This window comes from Crotalus tigris, unplaced genomic scaffold (genome assembly GCF_016545835.1).
Source record: "Crotalus tigris isolate CLP2741 ecotype Arizona unplaced genomic scaffold, ASM1654583v1 scf7180000019221.656610, whole genome shotgun sequence".
NCBI classification, from domain to species: domain Eukaryota; kingdom Metazoa; phylum Chordata; class Lepidosauria; order Squamata; family Viperidae; genus Crotalus; species Crotalus tigris.
Genome location: NW_024097442.1, coordinates 246,827 through 263,147, shown reverse-complemented (window position 1 = coordinate 263,147; position 16,321 = coordinate 246,827). Strand labels below are relative to the sequence as shown.

General features: G+C 37.5%; 1 protein-coding gene across 1 annotated transcript in view; it reads right to left on the bottom strand.

Annotated features, from left to right (window-relative positions):
- LOC120316068 (1-acyl-sn-glycerol-3-phosphate acyltransferase alpha-like) overlaps window positions 1-16,321 on the bottom strand; it is a 30,269-nt gene that overhangs the window by 4,671 nt on the left and 9,277 nt on the right. Inside the window, exons 2-5 of the mRNA XM_039361245.1 lie at window positions 7,103-7,236; window positions 4,729-4,904; window positions 2,219-2,314; window positions 48-120 (exon numbers count right to left, since the gene is read on the bottom strand). Coding sequence (XP_039217179.1) covers window positions 48-120; window positions 2,219-2,314; window positions 4,729-4,904; window positions 7,103-7,236 — 479 coding nt within the window. The remainder of the gene's footprint in view (window positions 1-47; window positions 121-2,218; window positions 2,315-4,728; window positions 4,905-7,102; window positions 7,237-16,321) is intronic.

Genomic DNA, 16,321 nt, shown 5'->3' with positions numbered 1-16,321 from the left:
AATTAAAAAGAAAAATCTGGGCATGGTTCTTTGCCATTTAGACTTACCTGGCTCAAATCTCTTATCCTTGAAACTGTAAAAATCTGCATAAGAAGATATCACAATGGGGACAATAGGGACCTAAAGGATAAAAGGCAGTTGAAAGATAGAATCTTGGAGAATTATATCATGAGTTTTTCCCTCCTTTATAATAGTTTTCTGCAGCCACAATTTTTACAACAACTTTCACTAATCTAACTATCTCTGGATGTGTAGACTTCCAGAATTCCCTCACCAATGTGGCCATTGCTGACAGTTCTAGAAGTTGGAGATATCTGGAAAATGTCCAGATAGGTAAAGATTAATTCACACCTTCTCTGAACAGGATTCTAAAGCTTTAGTTAGTGCTTGTAATTGATCAGGAACAGACATTTTCAGATCAACAAGTCAATAAATCTCCCAATTTCTCCATTTTCTGTGGAAATTAGTTCTACTTGATATATTAGGACAGTGGTTCTCAACCTGTGGGTCGGGACCCCATTTGGGGTCGAACGACCATTTCACGGGGGTCGCCAAATAACACAGTCTGCCATTTTTTCCCCCTTTTCCTTAGCTGTGCTACTCCCTTTTATTCTATTGGCTTTTGAAAGCCAATAGAATAGACTCTCTTGAATAGAGTCTAATTCTATTGGTTTTCAAAAGCCAATAGGAATTGTCCAGGCTGTCTCTGCCCTGCTGAGCCCGCCAAAAGTCCCATTCTGCAAACGGTGCTGCACCAGTTGAGTAGTCCTCGACTTACGACCGGTTGAGTAGTCCTCGACTTACAACTAGTTGGGGTCACGGCATTAAAAAGGTTGAGAACCACTGTATTAGGAGAAGTGGATGCCACTTCATGAAATTTACACTACCGTATATGCCGGCGTATTAGGCGACCTGGCGTATAAGATGACCCCCGTCTTTATCGCTGAGCCGCATTCCTAGAACGTCGTCTTATACGCCGGAAACTACCAGTATTTCCGGCGTATAAGATGACTTGGCGTATAAGACGACCCCCGTCTTTGGTGCCGAGTTTAACACTTCCGGAAGTCATTTTATACGCCGGCATATACGGTATATAATTTTCTCCAAACCATTGAGGTCCTATTGGTTTATTTACAAGCCCTATAACTCCCGGTCAATATGGCAATGTTGAGTGGGAATTATGAGAGACCATATTTGGACGCCATTAGGATCATGAAACAAGCAAAAGAAATGTATTACATGTTGAAATGCCACAAAATGCCACATTTCTGAATTATCAGCTTTTAAATATGTTGCCATATATATCAAGGCTGAGTATGTTTCAAAAATGATTAGGCAGAAATTCTTTAGACCTCACACAAGTATGGCACTTCCCTGCTATTCATAAAAATAGCTCACAAGAATCTGAAAAAAGTGCTACTTCAATGAAGAGAGATATTACACTTGTACAAGTTCCAAAGCACTTTTCCAAATAATCTTTGAAGTATGCCAAGCCTTAATATTGCCTCAGCAATACTTGGATGTCTGTGTCTAGGCTTGAGAGCTAAAGTTCAGGTTAGTAGTTGGAAGGGAGACCACTAAGAAATCCCAGGATTGCAAGATAGCCTTGGAAGTGAAAAAAACACCTCAAGAGAAGGCAAAGCTACACCACTGTTGTATTGTTCCAAGATAACAACCATATGTGTCATCAGGAGTTAAGCTCCACCTGAGGACATCTTACTTTTATTTCTGCTCAAGTAAGCTTTTATCCACGTATAAAATGAAAAGAAGGAAAGAATGGAAACAGCAATTTCATTTTACTTATATAAAGTCGCAATTTCTCAAAGGTATTTTACTAATCACTTTTAAATCTGAACTATAGTATTTATGATAGCACTTGACATCTGTAGTGGAAAATGGGGAAAACCTTGGGAGCCTAGGCAAAGAGGCACTTCCAGAGTCAGATAAGAACTCATAGCTCAGCTCAGAATCAGATAAGAGCTCATAGCTGGATAGTAAGCAAGGAAAGAGACTCAGAAGAGACCTTCTCTAGTTTCTTAGGCAGTAAAGGAGACGGGCAAATTGTACTTTCAGACTTGTAAGATTATTCAGTCAATATAGTATTACAATAAAATAGAATTAATGTTTGTGGTTCCTATCTGGTTTACCCTGCAATGCTGACAACATCTGAGTCAGAATTTCCCTCTTCCACAAAGCATCAACTTTAGGAACTTTTTACCTGAGCCTTTATAGCCAAGTGAAAGGCGCCCCGCTTGAAGGGAAGCATGGTGCCCTCTCGGTTCCTGGTACCTTCTGGATAAACCCATATCCTCAGCTGGATAGGTGAACAGCAGGGGAAAACAAAAAAGATCACCAGTTACAATGTGAAAAGTGCAGCCTATCTTCTGAAAACATTTCAGGCCTTATTCAGCTATTTTGTCTAAAGAATTGCCCTATTACCCGGAAAAGAAATGACATGCACAGTCTGACTCATTCTTAATCTGCTACTTCCTATGCTAACTGCCCCAGGTTGATTGGGAAATGGTAGAGTGAATAATGAGCTCATATCCCAAGGAAGAACCTTTGAATGATTAGGTCCCAATAAAAAAAAGAGACATAATTAGGGACATTTACTTTTAAGATAGACTAGTAAAGGCTCTCTGCAATCTTCCGGCTGAATTCATAAAAGTCAGGGAATCTGGGAAAAGTCTGCCATATTACTCATCTTTATTATTTCTCTAAAATAGCTGGAGTTTTCTGCTTAACTCATCCTTTCACCCCAGGAATAAACAAAGTACTACATATGAATAAACCACTCTCAACTGGTGTCAACAGCCTCTCTGCCCACCTTATTTCTTATTTCTTTCTTATTTCTCAAAATAAGAAAGAAAGAAACATATGTTGCAAAGGACCTGCAAGGATATTAGAAATCATCAGGGAGTAGGAGAGGGAAGGAACTCTGTCATCTTTTGGTAAAGGTCAACAGGTATTTAGTGAGGGACCATGGCTAGAGTGGCAGCCATTTTGTGAACAGACCATTTTCCAGAGGAGCCATTTTGTGATGCCCCACCTCAACCACTCATTTAAAATTCTAATGAGTGGCAGGTCTAAGGTTCTTATTCTAATTTTTCCCTCATATGAGTAGATCTATGATTCCAGAAAGGCATAGTCCAAGAGTAGTATGCTTGGATTGTCATTGCCTTTCCATGTTTGGTAAAGGTTGCATCAGTTAAAGGCCTGGGGATATTAGCGGGGGAGGGGAGATAGAAAAACTCTTCCAGATTTCAGGATGCCCTGGTTTGGACCCTGTCTTCCTCCATATTAGCAATCCCCAGCATTGCCCATCTGCCCCTCTGAAGTAAACTTTCCCACACATCCATTTCTATTCTATTCTCCCTAAAGCACCAAATACCAATTCTCCCTCCATCTGTCTTTTATTCAGACAGAGAGAAATTGTCTTTAGAGCCAACAATACTGGCTGAACATGGACATATTCATATTCATGTTATTTCCTTGATATCAGGTATGAAAATGGTTTGCCAGTGTTACCTTCTGGGATATTTTTCTAATTTTGTAATCTAGTTAACTCTAGCATTTTCTAGCAGTCCCCCATCCAAGTCCTGGCTGGTTGTAATCCTGCTTAGCTTCTTTAACATCCAGGCAGGTTGGCAAGAGATTGTATTTGTATTAAAATGAAGGTTCCAGAATAACTCAGCTATAATGAGATGTACTGATTTCTTCCACAAGTGGCCATTGAGGTGGAATACATTCAGTGGCTAATTGTTTAAGATTCCATATAAAAGAAGGGTGGTGAAGAGACCAGTTTTTTATACTAAGATGGGATCATAAATTAACTTCTCTTCACATTCTCACCGTTAACAGTATTGGAACTAAGCTGAGAATAATAGTAAAGAGGAGAAATAGGGGGAGGCACTCATTTCTAAAAGCTTGAGTATCCATATATCACTTTGTCCCTTCTAGTTAAATGAGCAAGGTAGGCTCAAAGAACTAATGGTCCTTTAACAAAAATAACACCCCCCACATACACACACAATACATAAGAGCATTCCTGATTTCAGGGATCCTTCCTCTGCAGACAAAGAAGTTTAAGGTAATTTGAGATCTTAGGAACATCTGTTTTAGTACCTATAGAATGCAGGTTTTTAAAATTATTGTCCTAAGGCTATCTTTCCCAGCATGTGCCATCTAGATGTGTTGGACTTCAAATACCCATACTCAAATAGCAGGGCTTTCATTATAAAGATAAATCCAACATCATCCATTGAAGGAGAGTGGGGAAGATACTTGGAGAAGAGGAAGTTGCCAAATACCAGGTCAGATTATGTTTCCATTTAGCCAAGTCCAATCTTCTCTGGCTGCCAATGACTCTTCAAGTTTTTGTCAGAAATTGACTTCTCATTTGCTCCTTCTAATTGTAAATACTAGAACTTGGGATCTTCTGTGAACAAAGTACATAGCTTTCACCAGTGGTGGGATTCAGATATGTGAACAACCAGTTCTCTGTGTGGATACTACTTCTGGAAATCCATTCTGGGCCTAGGCAACAAAAAATTAGCTACTGATTCTGCCAAAGTAGTGCGAACTGGCTGAATCCCACCACTGGCTTTCACTTTGAAGAATATCCATACCATCAGCTGCAGCAGTTTTCCAACCATACTTGGATCCCTCCCATTTTCATGCTTCTTCCAAAATAAAATAATATTACCAAATTTCTCTCTCAGTGCTCACCTTCTCATGCTGCATCCTCTCTGCAAGGTGCCTTAAGGTATCCCTTGCTTGATGCTTCTTCTTGCGATCAATGAAAACTAAGTTGCATAACCAACCAGAGAAACCCAGAGGCCCCCAGTATAGCAGCTCTTTTTTGGTAATTGGTACACAACGTTCTGGCAGGACCTCTGCCATTGCTAGAGAGAAAGAAAGAAAGGAACAGAGGAAGGAGACTGCCATGGCTCAAATAATCTGAATAATCCAGATGTATTATTCCCTAACATTATTAAGCCATAATATGATTTGTTTTATTTGTGTGAACTCGGTCATTGTAGTTTATGAAATACATATTAAATAAAAAAATGGACAAATGGTGCAAAATGGTGCTCTGAAAAACTGGATGACTTTTGAGATTGACAGTGGCTTGGGGAGACTATCTGGTGAATTTAACCCTTTTTGTAATGCCTTAATAGACCTTTTTCTTTCTTTTTTCCCGTTCAGGTATTTGTTTTATCTCCATCCATCTCTCTTTTCTTTCTCTTTCCTTTCCTCTATTTTCCTCCTAATTTTTGGCTATATCTATTGAAGACAATATAGGTTTGTATAGGTAGTCCTCGACTCATGAATCTGCCTGCTATGGTTGCAAGTTGTGATGGTCATTAAGCGAGGTGACATGATTGTCTCGCTTAATAACCCTGATCCTTGCTGTTCCTGATGCAGTCATTAAATGACTGCCCAGATCATTAAGTGAAGTTATCTTAGGGGGTTCCAAAGTCCCCCCCACCCCCAAGCTTTACTTCCCATCCCTCAGGGTTCTCACAGGTCTTGGACCTGGTTTTCCCCCCATTAGGTTCCTGTAGGCCTATTCTCATTTCACAGAAGGGAATGGTCACAAGAAACTGTTGTCATACCAAAATGGCAGCTGCTTCCTGGAGGTAACCGTGCAGTTTAGGGTTGGAACGGTCTGTTCTGTTTCCTTAATACGGTCTGTACCATACTGTGGAGATTTCTGATGCTTTCTGCAGTGCTGCACAGAGTGGATTAGGGAAGCAGAATTGACTTTTTGTCCCTGGGCTAGGTGGTTGCATTTCAGAAGCAGCCACCATTTTCAGATCAGTCACAATTCCTTGTGGCTGCTTAGAAAATGGCAAGCCCTTCTGGGATGCAGCCACACAGCCCAGAGACACAATGGGACAAAATGACTTGCCTTTCTTCCCTAACTTGAAATCCAGAGCCCCTGTTCTTATCTTTGAAAAGTAAATGCACAGTGGGGGAGGGGAGGAGGGGGTGAGGATCTGCAAGGTAGGAAGCAGGGCCAAGGCTTATGAAGACCAGTGGGAGGGAAAAGCTTCCCTTATTTCAAAATGGGGTTGTAAGTAGCTTTTGGAGGGCTCTGTCATAACTTTGAAAGGTTACTAAGCAAACAAATGTAGGTTGAGATCTACTTGTAATGGGTGTTTCTGAGTGCAACATAATGGTTGCTCTATGCAGATGGGAGTCAATTAATATTATTAAGTGGGCTACCTTATTTTACAGGTAATTCGTTTTAATCAGTAGTTTTTCAGTATATTTTTTTCATGGCCTTGCCTTAAACAGTGTGTGGCTTCCAGTAGGTAAATGAAACACATGATATGATACATGCACGCATTTATAGGGGTGGGTGGGTGGGTGAGGGAATATTTCTAGGAACTGCATCAGCTGAAGTTGCTAACCAAAAGCTAATTAGGTGAGGGACGTTACATATGGTCTTTTTCTGTCTTTGTCCTTTCTATCTACTTTTTTGGAGGTGATCTTAAATAAGTTGTCTTATTATTTTATATACTATTAAGTTTTCCAGCAGCAATTGAAGTGAGTATTATACAATGCTGAAAAGCAACAGATGCATCAAGGTATGCATTTATATACAAAGAAATTGGCTGTTATTTTGTTTAGAGGTCAATAGAATTCCATTAGAAAGTTTATACACAATGATAATTATTTACAAACTTTGGATTGTTAAATTTCTAATAGCATCCAGCCACATGCATTTTCTACGCTGAGTTATATTGTTTGATTTGCCAAGTGTATATTTGTAAAAAAATAAATAAATCAAGCAGGTAGACCTTTTGTCAATAATTTCCATCTGAGCAAACCTTTTGCAACTTTATCTGGATACATCAAAATATTGCAGAACTCAGATTTAGGAATGTTTACATTATTTGGAGAAACTTCTCTTTAAAACTGGAAGCTTCTATTTACTAAGATTCATCCTGTGCTTTTATCTTGCCTTCTAATCATGCGGAAAGGAGATTGAGAGGAGAATATAAATAAAAGTTATGAATAACATTCAAATTATTTGGAATCAAAATTCAAAACATTCATACAACATTCCAGATGTGATAGTCTATTCACATACCAAGAAGATCAAAATTTGTCTGATGGTTGCAAACAATCACATATGATTGCTTGATATTCAAATTCTCAGAGCCCTGCACAGTGAATGTGATGTTGTAGATATATTTGAGTAGACGAATGCAGGAGCAGAGTAACCTGTAAAGAGCAGAAACAAAAATATAGTTTAGGGGAAACTTCTTCAAAGTTATCAATATTAACACCCCCTGAAGAATATTTTTTTGTTGTTGCTATTATTGTTATTTATAGTTAAAATAGTATTTATTACATTATTTTCATATAAAAATGTTTGGGGGTTGATTAGCTAAAGAATTTGCGGACACATGGTTTAGGGAACAAATAACATATTACAATTGTTTCTTTTCTTTTCCATCTTGTATTCACTGCAGCTCACTTAATCAGATGCATAATATTGTGACATGGTACATGGAAATAACTTTGGGGGGTGGGGAGAGATGTTGCCCAGAGAAGAGGGAGGAGCCCATAGCTGTTTAATGGTTAAAGAAAAAAAAATTCAGAAAGGATCTTTTCTGACTTACGAGGTTGAAAAAAGAGATGGTAGGAGATTTGTACTTTCAGACTTGCAAGATTCTGCTAAGGTAGCCTTGCAATAAGTAGTAGTAGTAGTAGTAGTAGTCATAATAGTAGTAGTAGTAATGTTGCAAGGGCCATAGAGTTGGAAGGGAATTTAGCTCTTTTGATCTGTTTCCTCTCTAACCTATTTGGGAAGGCTAACAAGGAGGACTGAAACTGGGGTGTGATGGTAGGGGGAACTACCCAGAATCATTTATATGACATGAGCAGTATAAAAGTAATAAAATAAAATAAAAAATAGTTTGTGTGTGGGGGAAGGGATAGGACGATAAATTGATTATGAACATAAATATTACATGTGAGACAAATTAAAATTACTTATCAATTAACAATTATAACATGTTAAAAACAATTTGTGTTTGTTGACATTGTTTGAAATTGCTTGAAATCTTTTGAAATATCTTCAAAAAATTTTGCTCAGTGTTGTTAAAATCCTATTTCCTCAAAATGTCACTTTACAGTTTGCTGTGGAATGTGCTGGAAGATTGAAATGTTCTGATATTGTTTTGAGTCCTGATTTCAAACTTGTCCCCATTAATCCTTTTTTATAAAATATTTGTCCAATTTATTCTATGTAAAATTCAGAAGGCATTGTTGGCAGATGATGGCATGTATAGGCATCTCTAATTTTCTTTTTGTATCTGTTGGTGCCTGTGATGATGCTCTTAGTGTACATGGGGACAAATCTGCTTGGTATTTGCTTGCAGGATCTTATTAACATTATCTTTTTTCTTTTTGATTGTGAAAAAAAAATTCAGGCTGGATAGTTGCTAGTATGGGCTTGCATACTCAATGCTTGAGAAAATGCAGTGTCATTGTACAACATGGGCTGTAACTATTCATAATGTATTTGAATGGTTTGAGCTGTAGGTGACAACCTGTAGAATCTTGGTTCTAATATTCTGTTTCAGTGGTCTGCCCTTTAATAGATCCTTCTGAAAATTGATCTGGCTCTATTGATTTATCCATTGACCTTGTTGGTGACCATTTTAAAACCTACATCAATTGAGTCATTTTATGTATTTGAGTAAGTGATCTGTAGCTCACAAAAGTGTATATGCCTTAATAATATTATTCAGAAAAGGTGATACCAATCTCCTGATATTTTGCCATTCTAGACTAACATAGCTGTCCTCCTTTAATGTTTATTTATGTTATGGAAATATTATATGGCTATATATTTTCTCTGTTAATTTTTTACTCTTATATTACTGTAGAAGAAAAGTCTCTTTTCATTCCTTTGTTTTATTTATGACCATCTTGGGTTTTAGAAAAATACAAGTATGGATCCATATTTCTTCTAACCTGTTCCTCTATCCTTGACTTCCCCTCCCTGATTTTCCATTATTATTTCAATGCCTCAACTTCTTTCTCCCACCACTGACGAGAGTAAAATCTCTCCTACAAAGCTCAACTAAGATTCACCTATATCTGACTACAAACATACAATATTTAAACTTCTTCCTTTACAAGACTTTTGTACCTTTATCTCAATTAGTATTGTGTCTAGCACACTTTTAATCATTAAATTGCATCAGGATGTTCTTTCTATCATTGCTTCTTTTTTTTTTTCAAAGATAATTTTTATTAATTTTTTAAAATTTTGCAAAAACAAAAACAAAACAATCTTCCCCCCAACCTCCCCAACCCTCCCATTCCCTCCCCCGACCTTCCCAGAGCTGGATATAGGCTTAATTAAAATTTCATCAAAAAATCTTTAAAAAAGATATAAACCATAAATAAATCTAACATTAGTTAAAAATCTAAATACATTAATTAGAAAAATTATAAAATAATTAACAATAATATATATATAAAGAAAACATGAGTACAAAAAATAAATGTTTAGAAAAGAGAAAAATGAAAAAAAAGGAAAAAAGAAGAACAAAGAAAGAAAAAAAAGAAAAAAAACACCAAAATATTCCATTTTAAATATAAATTGTTAAAAAACTAAATAATATTTTTTTTATATCTAACTTATGTTGTATAAAATCTATCCATTTTTTCCATACCGCAACATACTTCTCTTGCGATTGATCCTTCAAGAAAGCCGAAATCTTTGCCATTTCCGCCAAATAAGAAACTTTAAGAAACCACTCTTGCAAAGTAGGCAAAGATTCCTTCTTCCAACATTGCCCTACTAACAACCTTGTGGCTGTAATTAAATTTAACATCAGTGTAGTCTCCTTAGTATCACAATCAATAACGATACCTAACAAAAACAATTGTGGGGTAAATTTTACCCTCCTTCTAAAAATTCTTTGAATATTCCACCATATCTTAATCCAAAAAGCTTTTATATTTTTACACGACCACCAGATATGATAATAAGTAGCATCCAAACATCCACATCTCCAACATTTAGGATGTAAGTCAGGATACATACGAGACATTTTTTGTGGGTCAAGGTGCCATCTATAAAACATTTTATAAAAATTCTCCCTTAAATTCTGGGCTTGTGTAAATTTAATATTTCTCACCCAAATAGTTTCCCAAGTATCTAATAAAACTGGTTCACCAAAATTTTGTGCCCATTTAATCATACATGCTTTAATTAATTCTGCTTCTGAATCCAATTCTACTAACACCCCATAAATTCTCTTAATGTGAGTTCGTCTTTGATCTTTTACTTGTTTAAAAAAATTCTCATCTTCTCTAAGCAAACCCACATTACAATCTACCTTCCATCTATCCACAATTTGTCTGTACTGAAACCATGAATATATAATATTTTCTTGTGCTAGATCTTCCAAAGATTTTAACTGCCAATTTTTACCATCCCATCTGAGTAATTGTACATAGGAAACACTATCCATCTTAACTCCTCTCCTTATCCCCTCTATCGCATGCCATGGTATGGCCCATAATGGAATTTTAGAATCAGTTCTATAATATTTCCTCCAAACCCGAAGTAAAGAAATCCTTATAATATGAGATTTAAAGACCCTGTCAACCTTTTTATTAAAAACTAAATAGGCATGCCAACCAAAAAGTAAATCCCAACCCTCCAAGAGGAGTATTTCTACATTTGTTAAGTTAATCCAATCACTAATTAATGTTAAAACCACAGCATCATAATACAATTTCAAGTTCGGTACCTTGAGTCCACCTCTCTCATGAGTATCTTGTATAATTTTAAGTTTTACTCTTGGTTTTTTCCCTGCCCAGATAAATTTGTTGATACCTTTCTGCCATTCGTTTAAATTAACCTCATTCTTTAAAATAGGTATCATTTGAAATAAAAAAAGAAACTTTGGCAGAACATTCATTTTAATCGCCGCAATTCTTCCCAGAAAAGATAATTGCAACTTCTCCCAATTTTTCAACTCTCTTTGTATCTTGACCCACAGCTTTTCATAATTATTTTTATACAGTTTTGCATTAGAGACAGATAAAATGACCCCCAAATATTTTACCTTATCAACGACCTCGAAATCTGTCAAATTAACCAAAGACTGCTTATCAAGATTGGTCATATTTTTGGGTAGTATTTTAGTCTTATTATTGTTAATTTTAAAACCTGAAACCCATCCATATTGATGTATCAATTGTAATAACTCTACTACTGAGTGAATAGGTTGTGATAAGGTAACCACCAAGTCATCTGCAAAGGCTCTTAATTTATATTCTTTTTTATTGACTTCTATTCCTTTTATTTGCTGTGATTCTCGAATTTTAATCAGCAATATTTCCAAAGTTAAAACGAACAGCAGTGGTGACAATGGACATCCCTGTCTAGTCCCTTTTTCTATTGTGAAAACCTCTGACAAACCCCCCTTAACTATAAGTTGTGTCGTTTGTTTTTGATAAATAACACCAAGAGCTTGTAGAATTTTTCCTCCAAAATTCATTTTCTCAATTAATCTTAACATAAATTGCCAATTCACTTGATCAAAAGCTTTTTCAGCATCTAAAAATATCAATCCTGCAGAAACTTGATTATTTTTATCTAAATATTCTAATAAATTAATGATTTGTCTGACATTATTCTTCATATACCTTCCAGTTATAAAACCTGTTTGGTCTGTGTGTATGACATGATGCAAAACCCTCGTAAGCCTATTGGCTAAAATTTTCACAAAAATCTTATAATCTACATTTAAAAGAGATATAGGTCTATAATTCTTTGGTAAAGTAAGGTCTTGATCTTCTTTTGGAATTAAAGATATAAAGGCTCTACCCCATGACGGGGGAATCTCTGAGTCCTGTAATATATTATTAAAAAGTTCTCTTAAAGGTTGAACCATCTCTTGTATCAAAGTTTTATAATAAATAAATGTCAGGCCATCCGTACCCGGTGCTTTACCTAATTTTAATTCTTTAATCACCATCTCAATTTCCTCATTAGTAATCAAACCATTAATTTCTTGCTTCTGATCTTCTGTTAATTTAGGGAAGTTGGCTTCATTTAAGTAATTATCTATATCTAAAACCTGTACTTTAGTACTCTTATATAGTTTTTGGTAATAATCTAAAAAAGATTTCTTAATCAACTCCTTCTGATATACCAATTTACCATTATAATTTATTTTATCTATAATTCTCTGTCTCTGTTTCTTTCTCAATTGATATGCCAACCATCTCCCTGGTTTATTAGCATTACAAAATGTATTTTGTTTCATATACAATAAATTAGTTGCAGTTTGATCAGCCATCAGCATATTAAATTGTGATTTAAGCATTTTTATAGATTCTTTAAACTTCTCATCTGTAGGATTTAAAATCAAAGTTTTTTCTTTTAATTTAATCTCATTTTCCAATTCCTTACGTTTCTGAATCTGCTTCTGTCTGTGAGCATTATTCATTTGTATCAAAATCCCTCGCATAAAGGCTTTACCTGCATCCCATACCATAGACATTGAAGTTCCCTTATGCATATTTAAAACAAAATAATCTTTTAAATGCTCCTTTAATTTTTGGACATTCTTTTCTTGTCTAAATAAGTTTTCATTCATCCTCCACGATCTCCTCTCCTCTTTTTCATTGGCCAACTCCATCCAAACTGGACTATGATCCGTCAATGTCCTAGGAAAAATTTTAACGTTCTTTACCCTGAAAAATAAATCAGTTGTGATCAAGAAGAAATCAATTCTTGAAAAAGATTGGTGTCTATCTGAAAAGAAGGTGAAGTCTCTCTCCTCCTGATTGCATTCACGCCAATAATCTCTCAACTCCCAGTCCTCTTTCAACTCAAAGAAGGCTTTAGGTAATTTAGCCTGTTTGAAAGAAGTAAAAGATCCTTTTTTGTCTCTTTGGGTATCTAACACACCATTCCAGTCTCCCATTAATATAACAGATCTGTAGTCCAACAAAGTTAATTTCTGATTTAGCAGTCTATAAAATTGTTCCTGTTGTTGATTTGGTGCGTACAATCCCACTATAAGTACTTTCTTGCCATATAAGGCAATTTCAATCATAACATATCTCCCTTGAAGATCAGATTCTACCAAACAGGCTGATAAGTTTTGCTTAACATAAATAACTACTCCCCCTTTTTTCCCAGGAGCAGAAGATACAAAATGAGATCCCAAACGAGCATTAACTAGATATTTTTGATCTTTAAGTGTAATATGTGTTTCCTGCAAACAAATAATATCATTATTGTGTTGCTTTAAGTAATGAAAGATTTTCTTTCTCTTTTGAGGGGAATTAAGGCCATTAGCATTCCATGTCAGGAGCTTTACCATCTCCCTTAACCAGAAGCCTGGAGAAGACTGCTTGAAGATCTGCCATTGAAGAATGTGCTGCAGAACTCTTGGGTCTTGCTCCTCCCACCGGCAGTGAAACAATTTCTTGAAGAGATTCTTTAACTTCTTTCTTCTGTTGTTCCTTTTCCTTACGTCTATATGCTGCACGGGTCATTCTTTGCTCTTTGATCTCTGTTGCGACCACTCCGCCTGTAGCTTTCCAGCAACCATCACACCTAATCCTTCAGACTGCTGTTCCACCTCTTTATCATCCAAACCTTTCTGCATCATAGATGATGGTGAGCCTGCTCCCAGGACCGAACTGTAAAACTCCTTTGCTTTAGTAACTGTGTTAAGTCTATAACGTGTCTCCGCATGGCTCACGACAATACCCATCGGAATCTCCCATCTAAATGGCATCATTCTTTTTTTAAGCTCATTAGCTAAAAAAGCAAAGTCTTTTCTCTTTCTTAAAATTTTAGATGGGATCTCCTTTAAAATAATAACATCTTGAGCAGCAATCTGGAATCTCTTATTATAGAAAGCTTGTATGATTTCATTACGCAGAGATCTCTTTGCAAAATAAATCACAACATCTCTTGGTATTTTTTTTTTGTTTTGCGACCCAGGAGTTAATTCTGTAAATTGTTTCAACTTCTCTAAATATCTCTTCTTTATTTCTATTCAAAATAACAGCAAGGTCATTTACCACAATCTCTATCAGGTCCTGCTGCATGTCCTCTTTCAGCCCCCTAATTCTTAAGGCATATTCCATTTCCCTATACTGAGACATAACAATATCATCTTGTGAGATTTCCATCTTTTTTTCCATGCCTTCAAACTTGTCTTCCAGAATGTCAACCTTGTCTGCAACCTCTTCCACTCTAGAGTCTAGCTTCTCAACCACAGAAGCAAGTCCTGTTAATGCCATAACTATATCTTGCCTCAGAATAGTATTATTCTGCTCTAAAAGCTCCTTCATTTCCCCTCTGATTTGGATTTTATTCTGCTCTAAAAGCTCCTTCATTTCCCCTCTAATTTGAGATACAGCATTTCCCATTATATCTTTCATATCTTGTACCGTTATTGTTGGCAAAGGAGGAGAAGATGGTGGTGTAGCTTTAGGTTGTTGTGCCAGTAGAATCGCAGGAGAAGAAGCCACCTTTGGAACTGTAGAAGCTGCTTGTCTCTTTGAAGCCTTTAAAAAAAAAAAAAGATCTTGTTTCTTCTTTCTTCCTTCTTAAAAAAAAAGAAAAGCAATAAAAAATATCCTCAAAAAGAATAAAAAAACAAAGGAGAGTTTAAAGAATCTCAAATCCAACTTAAAAAAGGAAAAAAGTTTTAAAAAAAGCTATATAATCCATGACGTTCCGTTTGACTCACTTTCTTCCGGGAAAAAAAAAAAAACTTTCAAATCAACATTTTACTTTCATTCTCCACCCAAAAAAAAAAAGAAAAGAAAAAAAGAAAATCAACCTAAACTAAAAATCAAATAAAAACCAATAAATTCAATCCTTTACCCAGCTCTGTCCGTTTTAAAAATAACTCACCAAGTTTCTTTAAGCACGGAGGTGATAGCAGCGTTTTGCTTTGTTCCCAAAGGAACAAAGACAGCTGGGAGGCGGAGGCAACCCGAACTCCGAGGGAGCTCTCTTTTCACCCCCCAAGAAAAAAATTCCTGGGGGGTTTGAGAGGCTCTACCTCTATTCGGGTGATTCTCTTCCCCCCCCCCTTTGCCCGGGAGTGGGATTTCGAGCCACGGGACAGCTGGTATCTGCTGCGCTCCGCGGTTCTCATGCTTTCCCAGGAGGATGGCTACGAGGTAGCCGCCATCATTGACGCTATCCACCGGAAGTCTCCCCTTTCTATCATTGCTTCTATGATTTTCTCTCCTTTCTATATTGTCTGATTGATTTAAAAAGCATCTATATGCAAGAAATGTATATTAAAAAACACAACATGTGGTAATGATGACATGTAGCAAGTTAAACCCATCTGACTTTGCAGGCACCCAGCCACTCCATCCCACTGTCTGGTTGCTCACAGTTGTAACAGGGCAGGAGAGTGGGTGTTGAACTGCTGCCGCTGCCATAAGATGAGGCAAGGGAGGGTGGAGCTTCCCCACATGCCCCGCACCTGCTTGTTTCAGGGCCCCTGCAGCCAGGCCACTCCCCACTTGGTGACCTTCCCCTGCTCATTCAGTGACCCAGCTGCCCACCTGCATCTTCCCTTTCACTCTTCTCCCAAGCCAGACTGCCATGCTATGGAGGATGGACAGGGGAGAATCGGTCACTTTACCCAGTCCCCCTCTGCCGTTCTGGAGCCAGGCGGGAGTGATGGCAAAAGATTCTGCCGCCACTGCACAACAGTTGCATCCACTGCTGGAGGAGCTTTTTTTGGTCCTGGCTGCCCCTGCTTTGCCCCACAGATCACATGCCCAGTGGCAGCCACTGCCTCCTTCTCTGCCAACTCTCCTATGACTTGCACCGTGACTGGGTGGCGCAAGCCTCCCCTGCCACCTCCTTCCACCTGCCAGACACCTGCTGAAGCTGCCTACCCGCTCCTTCCCAGCGTCTGCTTGCCTGTGATTGCAACAGCTTACAGAGCTTTCCAGGGCAGATGCTTGAGAGGCGAGGGCAGTGCCAGCAGAACGCACCTTCAGGTGAGGAGGAAAGAGGTGTGGACAGTCAGGGGGCAGCTGAAGGGCAAGGAAGACAGCAAGGGAGGCTTGTGTCGCCCAGTCCTTCAGCTGCCCCCGCCCCGTTGTAGCACCCCCATGCTCACAAATTCTCACAGACCTGCAAGGCTCTCCAATGTCTCCCAAGGCCTTCCAAAACCATGACAGGCTTCTGGAACCTTTGGAAGTAGCTTCTGCATAAGTTGGGAATCTTCAGTGGCTCCATGCAAACTCTTGAGTGAACAGGAATGAAGGCTTTGTGCAA